Source organism: Diprion similis, chromosome 12, assembly GCF_021155765.1.
Source record: "Diprion similis isolate iyDipSimi1 chromosome 12, iyDipSimi1.1, whole genome shotgun sequence".
Classification (NCBI taxonomy): domain Eukaryota; kingdom Metazoa; phylum Arthropoda; class Insecta; order Hymenoptera; family Diprionidae; genus Diprion; species Diprion similis.
The window spans coordinates 16,073,948-16,089,362 of NC_060116.1; the positions used below are offsets into that span (position 1 = coordinate 16,073,948).

The 15,415-nt window shown below is 44.1% G+C and overlaps 1 protein-coding gene across 8 annotated transcripts in view; it reads right to left on the minus strand.

Annotated features, from left to right (window-relative positions):
• Positions 1 to 15,415, minus strand: part of LOC124413418 (segmentation protein cap'n'collar) — a 122,856-nt gene that overhangs the window by 46,291 nt on the left and 61,150 nt on the right. For all 8 annotated transcript variants that reach the window (XM_046893977.1, XM_046893975.1, XM_046893974.1 and 5 more), the window contains exon 3: positions 10,267 to 10,354. In XM_046893977.1, the coding sequence (XP_046749933.1) occupies positions 10,267 to 10,354 (88 nt within the window). The remainder of the gene's footprint in view (positions 1 to 10,266; positions 10,355 to 15,415) is intronic.

Sequence of the window (15,415 nt, forward strand, 5' to 3'; positions counted from 1 at the left end):
CCCGATAGGAAGTGGGTCTCTTCGTATGAAGTGGCTTAAACTGGTCCAACAGCATTGTTGGATTCACAATTGCTGAAAATACAGCGATGAAACCAAATACGAGTGGTAAAAGAGATTCAAGATATTCGTTTCACTGTAGCTTGTTGTGATAATTTACGCGTAACCTCTTGCCTCGTGCAAGATTCAACCCATTTTCATAAATCCTGCAGTCTATGTATAGCCACACTTCGTACACCGTCTATGCGTGTTATAAGCTTCCTTCGGCAACTGTGCGAAGCGAGAAAGGATAATACATGGATGTTACAGCTCCACCAGACCTCCTGCACGAAATGAACGATAAAGCAGATAACTTATTGGGCGTGAACAGTGGCGCAAAATAGTGTATAGAATGCACTGGTTAGTTCGCTTCTTCGTGTTTCCAATTCCGGTAACGATTTTCCATGTCGAATGAAGAAGCTCTCGGGATACATACTTTTTACCAGCGACTGTAAATCATTGAATTCTACTTTCACCACCGCGCACAACGAGTATTCAATAATTGCTACAGCAAGTAATGATTAGAGATTGGTTGAACGAGGAGGCGATATTTACTCGTTGAATGCAGGGCAAAATGTGATTTCGATTGATCCGATTTTATTGCCAATAAAGTTATCAGCTCGGATTGAGACGTCAAAAAAGTTATACCTACAAGGTTGTAACCTTGATATTCGCCGTTGGCTGTTGGAGTTTCAAGGTGAATTTTCACTTCTGTTTGTAAAACGCTTGTGTACACGTACATTCTTCTCTCTCTCTCTTTCTTTCTTTACCAACACCCAACATTGTATAACTATAGTTTGTGTAGGATGCTTCGGTCAAACACTTGAACTCAGAAACTCCCGAGTTCAAGGCACAATGAATCTGTTACAGCTTGTCTGTATTCTCGGAACCTCTTACAGAGAAGCCCTTAAACAGTGGATTATTTGAGGAAGGTTGAGACGATGAAATGTCATCCAGTATCTCACGATTCCGCAAAGTTATTTCTTGGCAAGAATTTTGCTTTGCTCACCACGTAATTCGCTGTAAAGTCCAACAGTCCGAGCTCAGAACCAATTCATCAACATGGCGTACGAAAATCAGAGTCAGTAGAACATCGGGCCGTCAATTAAACGCGGGAAACCAACGAGAGCAAAGCAGTTTAGCTCCTGGATAGTTCGTTACTTTTTACCCCGGCCTCGGCTGTAAGGATTTCTCAGGAAAGTCTTCGGACAAAAAATTGCCTGATGCAATAATGACAGGTTGGAGCTGGGTGGAGAAGGCAGGGCGTCTGAAAGGGCTAATGGCACTTGAGGTGACAGGCTGACCTCAACCCCTCTGCCTGATACATATCTATCCTAAATCAACATGGCCAGAAAGAGTGGGAGCTCTTGATTCTCATTGTTTAACGTTGAGCTTTGCATTCTTTGGTGTTTTGTATTTCTAAATTTACTCATACAATATTATTTCTGCTTAAACAAATACGAAATTGGTAGCATTTAGGTGTATCTCTATCGGGATTTCGATGTTGGACTACCGAAACTACACCAATATATTACCGATTTAATTTCAACCTTCGGGATCGTGTATGTACAAAGAATTTTCGTGCTTGAACAAAGAGCGTTACGTTTAACGTAGAACGAACGTCTGGTTGGCAGGATGGTTCGGAAAGGTGAAATCATATCCAAACCCTGTTAAACGAAACCTTGAGGGACTAGATGAGTTGCAAAATCTTTTCCAACGCTACACCGTCGATCCTGTCCAGGTAAAAAGTGGAATTTACAAAAGGTAAAAAAGCATTATAACGCTAGAAGTTGAAAAAGCTTCACAAGTCGAAAGTTTAATTTTTCATTGGCCGCATTGACACATCATCATTTATTAGGACTATAGAAGAAGGTACGCGACGTACACAGAGCTAGGTCCCTTCCTCATAATACGGGTTTTATGTAAATGTTTTAATCCTCGGGGAATTGAAATGTCTTTGATACAACTCAGCTGTCCACGGGGTTGCCATACCATTCTGTATACAACGATGTGCTCCTCGCTCGCCTAGCTCGGCTGGGTTCTCAAACCAACAATAAACTTATTGTTCTTCCCGTGCTCGTGATATACGTTGCAGTCTAATTACCCAGCGACGTTATACGTTTTATCCACCATTAAAATCTACCTTCTATTAAACCGAATTAGATGCCGAGCGTATACCGTCGACCCGAGGAAGCGAGAACATGTAACGAGATAACGAGTGGGCGGAATTAAGGAAGCGTTACAATATACATCCGACTAATTCAAACCCGGGTTAAACACGGTGCTGCTGCGCGAACTCCAGCCACATGCAGCCTGCATTTTGGATATAAACACTATTGTTGTTATACATAACAACGCCGGAATCAAGAATATCGTGGAATACATTTGTGCGTGCATGCCCCATCTTTCTTCGACTCGCACAGAGGTTGGGCTCGAATTTGGTGAGCCATGATATGAGTAATGGTGCGTACTCCTGTAACAGGGGTGGTTGTCGCAAGTCATGGTTCCGAGCACCAACCCCCGAGCAGTCTTTGCCAAGCAGCTGCCCCCGAGCGGGCGAGCGTAACCCCGAGGGATTCTACCGAGGCAGCCCCTAACATGGCGGAACACGGATAGCTCCAAATATTGATTCTCTCGTGGGACGGAAGAGTGATCTGAATTACAATGAGGCTGTGCCAGGAAAGTCTGGAGCCGCGGTTCCTTGCTCCGGTTCGCGGCACTGTGCCGGGATAACTTTTGAGCTGAAAACGCTCACCCGGCTTTTAATTTTCATCTTTCGCCGGATTTCTCAGTCCAGAAGTATTATACAAACGGCAAAATACGCGGATAAATTTTTTTTTTATGCAGTTTCGTGTAATCCGTGGTTATATATAGAGGGTGAAATTTCGAGCAGTATGAAAAGCAATTTCCTTAATACATTTCATGGGCGTGGCTTGCAACCGGCTATATACGTGGTTGTCACGTGCACGTCGTTTATAATTTCCGACAACATATTCTTCAACGCGTTGGCTGTATATGCGATTGCTGCCCCCTCGAGTTTTCGACTATTGTATTGTGTTCGCCGGCGGTATTCTTCTTCCAAGGACTGACAATTTGGGTTGGAGATACAGCAACGCTTTCGTCTGATTACATGCACAGGCGTACAAACTAACGGAGGCTTGTAACAAAAGTTGAAAATAAAGTAAAGGCCCAACCCGGTCCTCGAGGCACGCGAAGTGATAGTAATTAAAACATCGTTAATATTAATAATTTTCGTTGTGGCGCGTCTCTTCCTTGCTTTTCTACACACGTAATAAGCGTAATATCACAGAATAATTGCTTTTAATTTTCGCATATTACGTGAACGGGATGTTGACTTTGTTACGTTTAATCGTTACGCAATTCAACAAGCGAAAAGTACAAAGGCTATTAGAATCCATAGAAACGTGCCGGAGTAGAATACGATTGAATTAAAAAACTGCGGAGAATGAATAAGCGTCTGAGAAATACGTGCGGTTGAGCAATAGAACTGGAAGTTGACATTTGACAATTTGTACCTACTCATCGAATCGGCCACAGTTTTCAGTACGGTTTTGAGTAGATATAAAAAAAAATTGAAATAAATAAAAGCAATTAAAAAACGCACAATGAAAAGAAAGAACTCTGCGGTAAATCGTGGTTCAGTTTGAATCCGCACGATGCCTGCAAAAAGGCCAATTGCATAAGTATCCAACTAAAATAATTCGTAGGTGTTGATCGATCATTGATCACTGACACAAAATTTACGGTTACTATTTATTACAAAGATTCATTAGCTAAGTTATTGGGTTTTTAGTCTTTGAAAGGTGAAAAAAAGCTGATCGTACTACAGCTCAAGCATTTCCTCGTGGTGAAGAATGATTTTTCCCTAAACTTCTTTGGTGTGTCTGTGAAGAAATAAAAGTCTCCAATGCTCGTGGTAAAACTATACTTATTACGTGCAATTGATCAGCGAGCCTATTTCAATTTCCTTTTCAACGTGTAACAGAGAATTAACTGTCCGGACTGCCTCCTATGAGGCAAAATGAAGAAAAGGGAAAGACGGTAACAGCGAAAAAAAATCGCTCCGAAAGACCGTAGCGAACGCGATATACCTAAGGTGGATTTGAAATTTACATACAGATGTTTGATCCACGTTCGCGAAGACTGTAAAATAGCTCCGGCAATGTACGGCCCAACATCAGTAAATGGCACACATAATCCGTGACTAGTCAATATCAATAAGCCGCGAAGACCGTGACACGGAGTTTTAGCAAAGGATGTAGTCTTACAGCAGGTAGGTAGGCATAAACTCGCGTTTATGTACCTCGTCACAGGTTTTTACTCCTTCTTCTTACGCGATTCACAGCATCTAAGAACTGCGGTGTGCAATGGTCACGAATTCGTTCGACAAAACGAGCCAGAGTTAAGTTCATCATTCCTGCAAAGCGTCAAGCAGCGAGAAGCCAGATGTGAAGTTGAACTGCTTTCCTCCTCTTATTTCGTCGACTTTTCCTCCTCTCCACCTTTTTTTCAGTCCATCAATTTTTTGCTGCCGGTGTCTCTTTCCGGTTCGAGGATCGAGCCGAGCACGATTAGCTCTTGTCCTCTTCGTCTGTCCGAAGCTATTACACGCGATCCAAACGACGCGCGGTGTTCCCTCTATCGATGCCTTGCACGCACCTTCATCGGAGAAGGCGGAGACTAAAGAACCGTATACGCCTATGATCATTTATTCCCATATCACCCTCATACACACACACATATAACACAGTTATAGGCAATGGGATCGCTTCTCCCTGCAGCCAAACTGAACGATGGAATGAATTCGGCCCCCTTGCTTTGTGATGTAATCAGAATTGAGAAGATAGATATACCACGAATGGTTGTCGCCATTTTTGCAAATCGAATTTGCTAGGGAATGGAGATCAAAGGATTTGATATTGGTTGAGTTTTGTCTGTAAAAAGGAAAGTTTTGCTTCCGGGATTAAATAAAAGAAAAACAACGTTAGTTGTATGAGCAACTTTACAAAGTGCATACTCTTTACGTATAATATCACGGCTTCTGAACCGATGTGAAACCGATTTAAACATTCAACCGGTAGACGGAAGACGACGGCGTCGTGGGTGGCTGAGATTTGAGATTTTATACCGTGGCACTGCTGTTTAACGATAGTCCATCAACTCTCTGTGTAAGTAACGCCGCGAGATCCGCAATCCATTGTCAGATCCGACCGACAGGGTCTACAGCTATTCGACGGACTGAAGTAATGTGTGTAATGTAAAGACATAAGGTAGTTGGTTATGACTTATGTCGGCTATACATCACCTCAAGTGCATATCCATATTTATCATTGTTTATAACTAAGACGTGGAAGATGCAATCGTTTTTTTCGTGTTCGCTACAGATATCAGGATACAGTCGTTAGAGACTTTGAGATCGAAATTTGATCCTGACTTTTATGGTTTCATTTTGGAGTTTTATCTGATTTTCAAAAGACGAATTCGTGACGATTAATTATTAAAGAAAAAATGATGTTTCGTATCCTCGAAATGGTCGTGCATAAATTAAAACGCGATTCAACCGCACAGCCGTAAGTGCAGGTGTTTCGAAAATCGAGCTTACAGCCGGAAATGGCGGGAAGTTAACCGAAACCCCGAAAAGTTAACGAGAGAGCGATCAGGCGTGGAATTGGGAAACGGAAAATGGCGGCAGGTTCTTCGGCGCGCATGGAAAGAGGACATCAAAGGAGGTCGCAAATCGCTTGGGCGAAAATTAATTTAGAAATTGGTGCTGAAAGAATGAGGCGGCTATAATCGATTTTCCAAAACGAAGTGTTCTAATAATTAGTTTTTCGAATCTGTTTTCGAAGGTGAATAATACCAATGCTAAGATACATGTATAGAAAGTATATTTGTAGATGTAAATTAATCCCGTGTCTATCAATTCGAATCTGAACGATGTATCTATAATCTCTTTACAATTCATTCGACGTGTCGTATCATCAATTGGCATCCAATAGTATAACGAGGGTATTAAAAAAACAAAACACCCGAGTTTTATATTCGACGAGAGTATATAAATTTTTTGCCAGAATATCATTCTGTGAATTCGTGAGTGTATAGTCACTGTCGTACAAAGTTACGCTTCGTACATCCACATGTTCTATTCGTATTGACAGAAGATTATCGTAGGCCGCATCGATCCGCACTTGATCCAATCTTAATACAATAAAAAAATAAAATGAAAAGAAAACAATATAAAATAACCACGTAGGTGGTGCCCAGCGAATTTCAATCTCAACAAAACAGAATCATCCAAATACGTACGATCTATACGTTACAAGATTAATCCGCAAAATCATCGTACATACATACTCCATCAGTTGTTTTCCTCATTTTCTCCTTTTTTTTCTTACCACTTTTATTCATTGTTAAGAAGCTTTAAACATACCAAGTAGAGTAATAAATATACAATACAATTGAGCACGTCGTAAGATTTATTTTGTTAGAATTAGATACGTATAAGACAGACTCCATTATAGGACATGCCTATAATCCTATGAGGGAATGAATATTCGTCGATTCCCTCTAGGCATGTGCAAAGCAAATAGCATTTGTTCTTATTACACAAAAACCGATCGTTCAACAGTTTATATTTGTATAATAAGCCAGGTTATAATTATAAATTGCAACGCTCTAGTTTCGATTGCCGTTGCACCAGACAATCGCGGGGCAATACGAGTCGCAGGATCAGCTTGCACAAGCGTGATACGATCTAACACAGCAGCATTTTGCTCCTTCGGTTCTTACGTGAGTAATAATGTATAACACATAATATTGATCCGATCGATCGATAGTCGATACAATTCTGCAGCATCGCGTTCCGGGCGTTCATGGGGAGCGGAGGGATGTAGATAGGTAGTTAGGTAGGTAGGTAGGTAGGTATACCTATAATAAATAAACAAATTTTACAATCCAACCATCATCGGATCGGGCGACCGACCGACCGGTCGGCAAGCCCAAGACTCATTACCCGGCAATCTGTGCGCGCCGATCAAACCCGTCTATGTATAGGCGATTGATCTCTCTCTCTATCTCTTTCTCTCGCTCTCTCCCCATCGTCATGTAGATATAACGCAAGTATATACATAGGCGCATTTATTCAACATGGCGGTTGATTAATGGATCAATGGTCTTGCCCGAAAGGTGTAACAGCGATAGATAGCGCGTTTTTTTTTTTTTTTCTCTTCTTCATATTTTAGTTTGCTTTTTTTCTTCTCCCTTCTGTATCGTACCTACTACGGGCAGCTGCCGAAGCTGCACACACGTAAATATTGATATAAACATCTGTTAATACGGCGGGGCGATACTGTGGTGATTGGAGGTGTGTGGATGAGTAAATACACGCATGTACCGAATGTACGAGACCTCTTCCACCAATTATAAATTTTATTATTCGGTAATACATATAGACACGATTATAGACAGCGAGTTGATGTGTGGCTCGTACAGCAGGAAATGGCAAGATCTTCGCGTCAATCGCGACGATCTAGCAGTCACGTTGATTGCCAATGAGTTATACCTACAGTCAATAAATCGCGGCTGTTATACACGGAACGCCTTATACCTACTAGCCGTTTAGCACGTATAAGGACTGTATAAGGATTCGTACTGTCGATATAAGGTCACATATTGTTGGGGCTAATTAAAAAGCTAATCAACCGAGAACCATTGCTAGATACGTCGTGGCCAACCTCCCTTTCCGCCCTATTCGTGTACAGGTGCCATTACTTCACTATCTTAAGGATGTACATACAAAGCGAACACAGCGTGCGATCGAACAAGTTTTTGCATCTACGATCAACGTGTGCGTAACGTGTTTTCGTTTTCGTTTTTTTTTTTTTTTTTTTTTTGCTTCTTTTTCTAACTCTAACTAGATCCGCGAAGATCACAATGAATTAATGAAGAATACGTGAAATGAACGGAGTTACAGCGAGTTATCAGTGTAATTTGAAAACTTCGCTCGATTTAGTCATCGATTAAAATAATTTTGAGTCTTTTATCGTACTAACCGAAGATATTTCGTCGATAATTGTAAAAGTTTTCGATTTCGACTAAAGCTAGGAAAAACTAGACTACAGATTTTACGATATTCGAAACTTTCGCTAAGTCATCGTTATTTTTGGAACATTAAAAATGGTCTTCGAAGAAGGAACTTGCAATAAAAAAAATAAAAAAAAAATTAATAAATAAAATAATAAAAAATCTGAATAGTTTATAGTACCTATTATATACACATATATGTATATATAGTAATAGTATAATAAAAATATCCTCAATCCCGGGTACCCACATCTGTTGAGGGTTTCAGTCGACGCCGTGAGACGAACGCATCGTTACAGACAAGGTGCGTATTATAAGTATAAAAGCCAAGCCGGTCTGGTCTCTAAAGTAATTAAATGCAGGGGGAGTGGGTGGGGATCGAGGGGACCGCGTGTAGAGCGTTTGAGGCGACAGCGGGGGGCGCGGTGCAGAGTGGAAATGGAGGGAGGGAGGGAGGGAGGGAGGGGGGGGGAGACTCAGAGAGAGGAGAGGAGAAAATCAAGGGTGGGGAAGAAAGCCCGGGGAGAAGGGGAAGCGGGGAGAGAAGAGACGAGAGAGGAGAGGAGAGGGCGTTCCTCGAGCCACTCCCCGCGTCATCCGGAACTGCGCGCCCAGACTCAGCAGGAGGGTCCGGGTGGTTCTTCTTCATCATCGTCATCATCATCATCATCATCATCATCATCATCATCATCATCATCGTCATCATCATTTTCCACGCATGTTGATCATAACGTGAATAGTTCGAATAAAATACCGTCTATTGTATATGCATGTGTTGCATCTGATTGAGACGCTGCAGGTATCGCAGGGATTTATGGCGAAGAAGATCAAACTTTGTTTTGTCCTTTGTTTTGGATGATGATTTAATTGAAAAGATAGTCGAAATTATCGTGAAAGACGCGTTTGGATACCATGTTGGAAACCATTGTACAGAAGTCGGAAATCACGTTTACTTCGTTAAACCTGTTTGTACGCAGGTAATCGAATCTGCGTCAAGAGTCGTTAGAAACTTATTATGACTTGATTGATTTCCGGAAACAAATACACCACGTGTATCGGAAATTTGATTCTGGATGTTTCGACACTGTCTCAAAAACTGGGACCATGACTGACTCCATCTTATTCTTTCATCGGCTAAATTTTTCTAGAAAGCGAGGATTTTTTTTCACGGTAAATAATACAGATTACATGCTTGAAAATTTCAATATGTATGATATTCTAAGTTTCATTATATCGATATATGTATAGTACTTCGCGAAAGATAGAAAAAGAGTTCCCGAATCGAGCAAACGTACGGATGATAATCTCAAATACGAGTTAATTTATTTCTTGCTCTCAACAATATCGAATGTCTACATTCGGCTACTCATCATCGATGCTAGTCATTAGAAAACCCGTATAAAAAAGATTCAACTATATCACCGATTAAATGGTCAACCTACGTTCGTCTCACTTGACCTCGCGTACGGTTTATAATATTCACTGACACCTCTGAGGTGGAGGTGAGAGGGGGGAGTGGAAACACGAGTAGGTGGTTCACTCAAACCACCACCACCACGCACGCACGTCGACTTTATAGATTGATCTTTGGCTCGTGTGTATAATAATCCTCGCGAACATGATTGGGCAATTGGCAATTAATCGAAGGCAGGGTTTATAATAATTTGCGGACAGGTCCTGAGTGCGAAGTGCCAACTTCGAACTGGCGGTCGAAAATGCCGATGGTTACGAGGAATATTTTCGTATAGACAACAGAAGAGGAAGAAGAAAAAAAAATACATATACATATATATGTATGAAAAGGTGTAACCGCCTGCAGGCTGGACAATCCTCTTTCCGCGTACAACGTGGTTTCATCGTGTTTATGGTAATGGGTGTGTGCACAGGGCGCGGTCGCAGGTGCGGACAGTTGCAAGCCAGCAAAGAAGAAGAAGAAGAAGAAGAAGAAGAAGTAGGTTGTAACAGCTCTCCGTAACTTTTGTACCTACAAATTACTGCCTTAATTTTACATGCATCCCGCGCAGCGTGCGGCTGCACTTATCTTGCTCCCTGGGCGCGCAGCGATGTGGAGGAAACTGAATAAACGAATGGTAAAAAGAAAAAGAAAAGAAATGAATCTTAACTCACCGGTTTCCAAGTCTATGGTGTACGGAAGACCAGCCCACGGATCTGCTTCTTCGGAGCGAGCTTTTTCGACGTCTTTGGCGATGGATTCCTAAAACGATAATTCACAGTGTCATCGTGTGCGATTGCGAATTTGTTCAATAACTCCAACCGATGATCAGAAGCGAATCGGTAGGTAACTACTTCAAAAAATTGATTCAACTACGCTCCTAGGTACACGCGCGTTTTCTAAACGTTTATTACTTCCTTGGCCAATCGACGCTCAGGATTGACCACAAGTCGAGTACATCAACCAACGAATTGCCTCAGGCACCCGGATTCGAGCTGCGTTAGTCCAGCCCCGATTACAAGGATTACATTAACATCCTGGGGCCCGTAGGTTATGGAGTATGGTACGTAAGACATGCAGAGTTTAGGCAATGGCGGAGGTCGGATCGTTCGGTGGGATAGTTTGGTTCCAAAACAACGTAGCGATCAATGGTTTTCACTGCGATCTATTACAACAGTGTCTAATGCATCCATTGGGATCCAGTCCTGATCGATATTCTGATTTTTCAAATCAGAACTTCACCGCAATGCTCGTCTACGATCTTTGGAGATGGAGGTGGTCTCATGGTCTCAGGACTATTGGTGGTGCACAACGAAGGTATAAAGTAGATATGGGCATACGTGACACCGCGTTGACGTGGGGGCTCATCGCGGGTAGACAATCCGCCCTGACGACCTGCGGACGACGATGACGAGTCACAGGGTCTTCTGCTGCGGGAAAGAAGGTTCCCGAATCAAAATCTTACACCTCCCCCCCCCCGCCCCGGTGGTGATCGTCCGTTTTCGACTTGAGGTTTTCCAGCCAAGGTGGTTGGGTACTGTGGTGCCCAGCGTATAGATGATTGCACGTATTGTTAGCCAGTCGTCGCTCTCAAAGCTCTCGGTTTAGGATCCCGCTCGACAATGCAGACTAAATGCACACATCCTGGACTGACTGACTGTCCGACTGAAGTCCGTTAATACCACGTGTTCCCGTCCTACCCTTCAGGCGTACACAACACCCGTATTGCTGGGTAATCACTTCGGCCAATTAAAATGCACTCTTGCCTTCAGTACGCGAGTGTCGTAGCGACAATACCTCATACACAAACCCTGAGAGAGCTTCATCGCTCTACAAGGTTTGAGATTACGATGGAAGTGCTGGACTGGTCTGCTGCACGGACGATGTAATCTACTTGGAATATACACGATATAAGGCATGCCATAAAATGTTTAGAAATAAGCAAAATTCAACGATATTTGGATGACGTTTCGACGTGACTAGGGTAACGTTCTTACCAGTTGAACGCGCTACCATTCGAAGCAAGACAACGCAGCAAAGTTCAGGAACCAAAGCGTTGTCAAATCTCACCGGAAAGGTAATACCTTCGTAGCATTCTAGGAATGAAATTACACTGCACTGTCCTGTTTAACTCAGCAGTTTGGTGTGTTCAGCTGCTTACAGCTCAGACGCTAGCTTTTGCTTTTTATTTCAAGGATTTGGTAAATTTTCTTGTCCATCAGTTTGAACCACCGCGCAACTAGGCGTTCCAAATTCGAATTCAGAGCCAGGCTTTAACGCAGGGGAATTCCGGCGAAGCTGGCAACTTGCTTACATGCCGGCAAGCCCTGTGTACTAATTATCCTGTACACGACGGGGTCCTCGATATTCTCCCGTCAAGGTCCGCGTTATCCGTCTTTTATTTCTGGGCTGCTCCTCCACCCCCTTTCGTGAACCCCGCGAGACCCTGGCTGCGGCTGGCCGGCCGCGTACACGCCTATACATCGGCTGTAGTGAAATGAGTTTAATGAAAACAGCATTGTGTCGTGACCATTAATCATAGTCGGGTTCCGATACCATCCATCCGACCGTGATGTATTGTTGCGTGCCGCGCGCAGACCTGGAGGGGTTTTTGAATACGAAACCACCCTCGGATATTCTCACTCCCCCGCTGCAACACTCCGCCACTCCGCCACTCCGGCACTCCGGCACTCTGGCACTCCGCCGCTCTTTCGGACTCTCATCCAGTTTTGAACGGACTTTCGTTATATTGTAATTACACCCGGAATTCATTACCGGAGGTAAAAGCCGAGACGAAAATTCCGGACTATGTTGTTCATCTTTCACGTCTAGAAGCACCATTCGAATTTTGGGGAAAAAACATTTGGACTATGTACTTCGCTACATAATTTCTTACATTAAATGGAAGTTTGCAGGTGCAATCGTGAAATGTCAAGGCATCCTTCACTGCCAAAGACTCGCAGCGTATATATATCAAATTGAGATCAGGATATATGTATATACCGATGCTTCGGAGGTCGTTCCGGTTTCGGAGAGGAGAAATATAGATTTGATCTGAAGTTGTGTGGTTATTTTGCTTTGAATTATCATCATTACGATTGTGATTATCATTTCATTTCGGTCCGTGGCACAGACTCGACAATGGAGGTCTCTGTCGTCGGCGAGCAAGACGTCCAGACATTTCTGGCATAGCTCTCAATTAAGGGCCGAAGCTGACTATCGGCCTGTCAGAAGGACTCGGACGTCTCGCAGCCGGACTCGGACGCCGACGTCGAGGAGGACGCGGTTCCACCGACGAACGCTAACCCACCTCAACCTCGCGGGCCCACCTCCGTATATAAATATATGAAATCAATGCCACCCGTTCTTTGAAACCGTCTGACATACGTTCTTCATCCCCGTCACGCACACCGACGCGTCGTGTCATCGAGGCGCGTACACGGGCATACAATGCGCGACGATCTACGTGTGTACGTTCTCAAACCTGAGGAAAATGGTGCCAGTCACGGTTCTACGGTTCCACGGTGGTACCCCTTCACCCCCCTGCCGCGACGTCAGGAGTGCGCGAGCGAAGCTTGTCATACGATAGGCCACAGGGTGAAGGCTACGCGCTGTTACTTCGTGTATCAGTTGGGGGCGAGAGGACCACCCAACCACCTTCGACCTCCACCTCCTCCTTCACCTCGGCCTCACTACTTCCATGCGCCGAAAAAGACACGCGAACCGTTTTCGTGACTCTTTATGTCGCGAGACTTTATATCCACGATTAGGTATCAAGGGATCTAGGAGGGGTGGACTTGAAATAAAAGATCACGATGTACGAGTTGTTGACTGTACCGATTGGCCCAGGGGGGATGTTAGAATGGGTTTACTCGCGTTTTTGAGAAAGAGTGGATGCTCCGAGATCCTAAATGTTTCTGCAAACGAAACAACACGTTGAACGGATAATAATGATGATTAAATATTCCAAGTGGTATGACAATGTAGAATTTTGTTGGGGTGCAGGATTCGATATTCTATAAGTGGGTTCCACGATGCTAAATGATCGCAATCATCCAGCATGACAGAATTATATTCCCTCAATTTCTCCATTAGACTCGGTCTCTCCCGCTTCTCCAGCCTTTCTCCGTTTTCTTCCTTTCCTCCTCTACCTCTCAACTATACAACTAAACCCTGCGAGTTTCGATTCATCGATTTGCGACTGGATAACAATCCGACAGTAGGTGAACAAGCTTTGGCGTCTTGGCAGGCGCCGCCCCCCCCCCCCCCCCCTGCACCGATCGAGACAGCGAATCCGTTATAAATCATATACTTATATTCATATATGTACAAGAATAATATGTATTGAAATCACTCGCGGGATTCCTCGCAGTGCACTGACATAAGTATAACAACTCGTGGCGCCCGTTCGGTTTTTAGGGTGAGAAATCCCGGGGGAAGATGATGGACGAGAGTCACGGACCAGTTTCGGCCCCCGCATGGCATCGGTAGGAGGGAACGTAGACGCATTAATGGTTCTGGAAATTGAAAACCGGAGTGGGCGTCGGTTTGGCCCCATTTTTCCTTCTTTCTTCACGGCTGATCTCCCTTCTCATGCATCTTTGTCTCCCATGCACTCCGCTTACGTTTTCCTCCAAGGGGAGCGGGGGTTGCACACCCATCCCAAAAATGGCGGTCGCCATATTCCGGATGCTCGACTTCCCTCCGTATGTCGTCAGCGATCCTCGATCCAAGTTGGATTGTCAGAGTGATCGGTGACGACGTTTTTAGATCGCGGTGGATATAAGCTGCTATTCAGTGAGATTCACGACTCTAGATCGTCGCCTTAATCTCTCCGCCATTTAGTATCTCGTTTCCTTATGTGATCGTGCTTTCCGATAGTAAACCAAACCCAGAAGACTGTATAGCTTCGGCTTCGACGGCGGCGGCGGCGAACGGCAATCGCACAAAGGTGGAACTCGGTGAACAATGCCTTGCGGCGAGGAGGAGGATGGAAGAAGACGAAGAAGAAGAAGAAGAGGAAGAAGAGAATACTATACGAACGAGAGAAAGAGAGGCAGGAACGGGGAAAGAAAACGCGAGGAGACGAGGCTGCGTGCATGATGGGGGACCCGCCCAGTCTGCCGACGCAACGTCATCCTCAGGGTCCGCACCCCTGGTGCCACGCTGCCACTCTGCCACCCTACAATAAGCCGTGGATCCAACGAGGCAGTCCTCCTCCAGCGCAGCCTCGGGTAATGCTGAATTCCGTCGAAGAGCAGCTTTGATAAAGGAAAAGAAAAAACCACGACAATCGCTTCGGACATTAGAACGAAGAAGGAAGTGAAGAATGCTGTTCCTCCGTTCACTTTGTAACACTTCGTAACATGCGAGGACGATTGTGATAAAAGGGATGGATGGAAAGCAACTCTCTAAAAGAGCGTAAAGATGCCGGTCGCCGAGTGGAGTTGTTCTTTTAATCAAGTTTGTTAATTGCGGTAACAGTATAAAACACGCGGAGACTGTACCTCATGCCGACAGTCATCCATTCATCCGTAATGGGCGGCACAGCAATCGCTTTGACAACTGTACGCGGCCCGACCAGAGTGTCATTCTTCAATTGGACATTTATTCCTGTCCGGCTGCTGCGGAGCAACCCAATCCAACACATCAGCAAAAGCAAGCAGCGCAATGGTCGGTCGTTGGTCACGTCGTGTCGTCCCGCTTTCCATTCTATTTTGATCAATTTTTCCGATCGATTTCGTAAATGAGTTTCAAGTTTCTAACGGATTAGATATACAGGCTCACATTCATGTGCATACATAGATGTGTTTTCGATGGAAG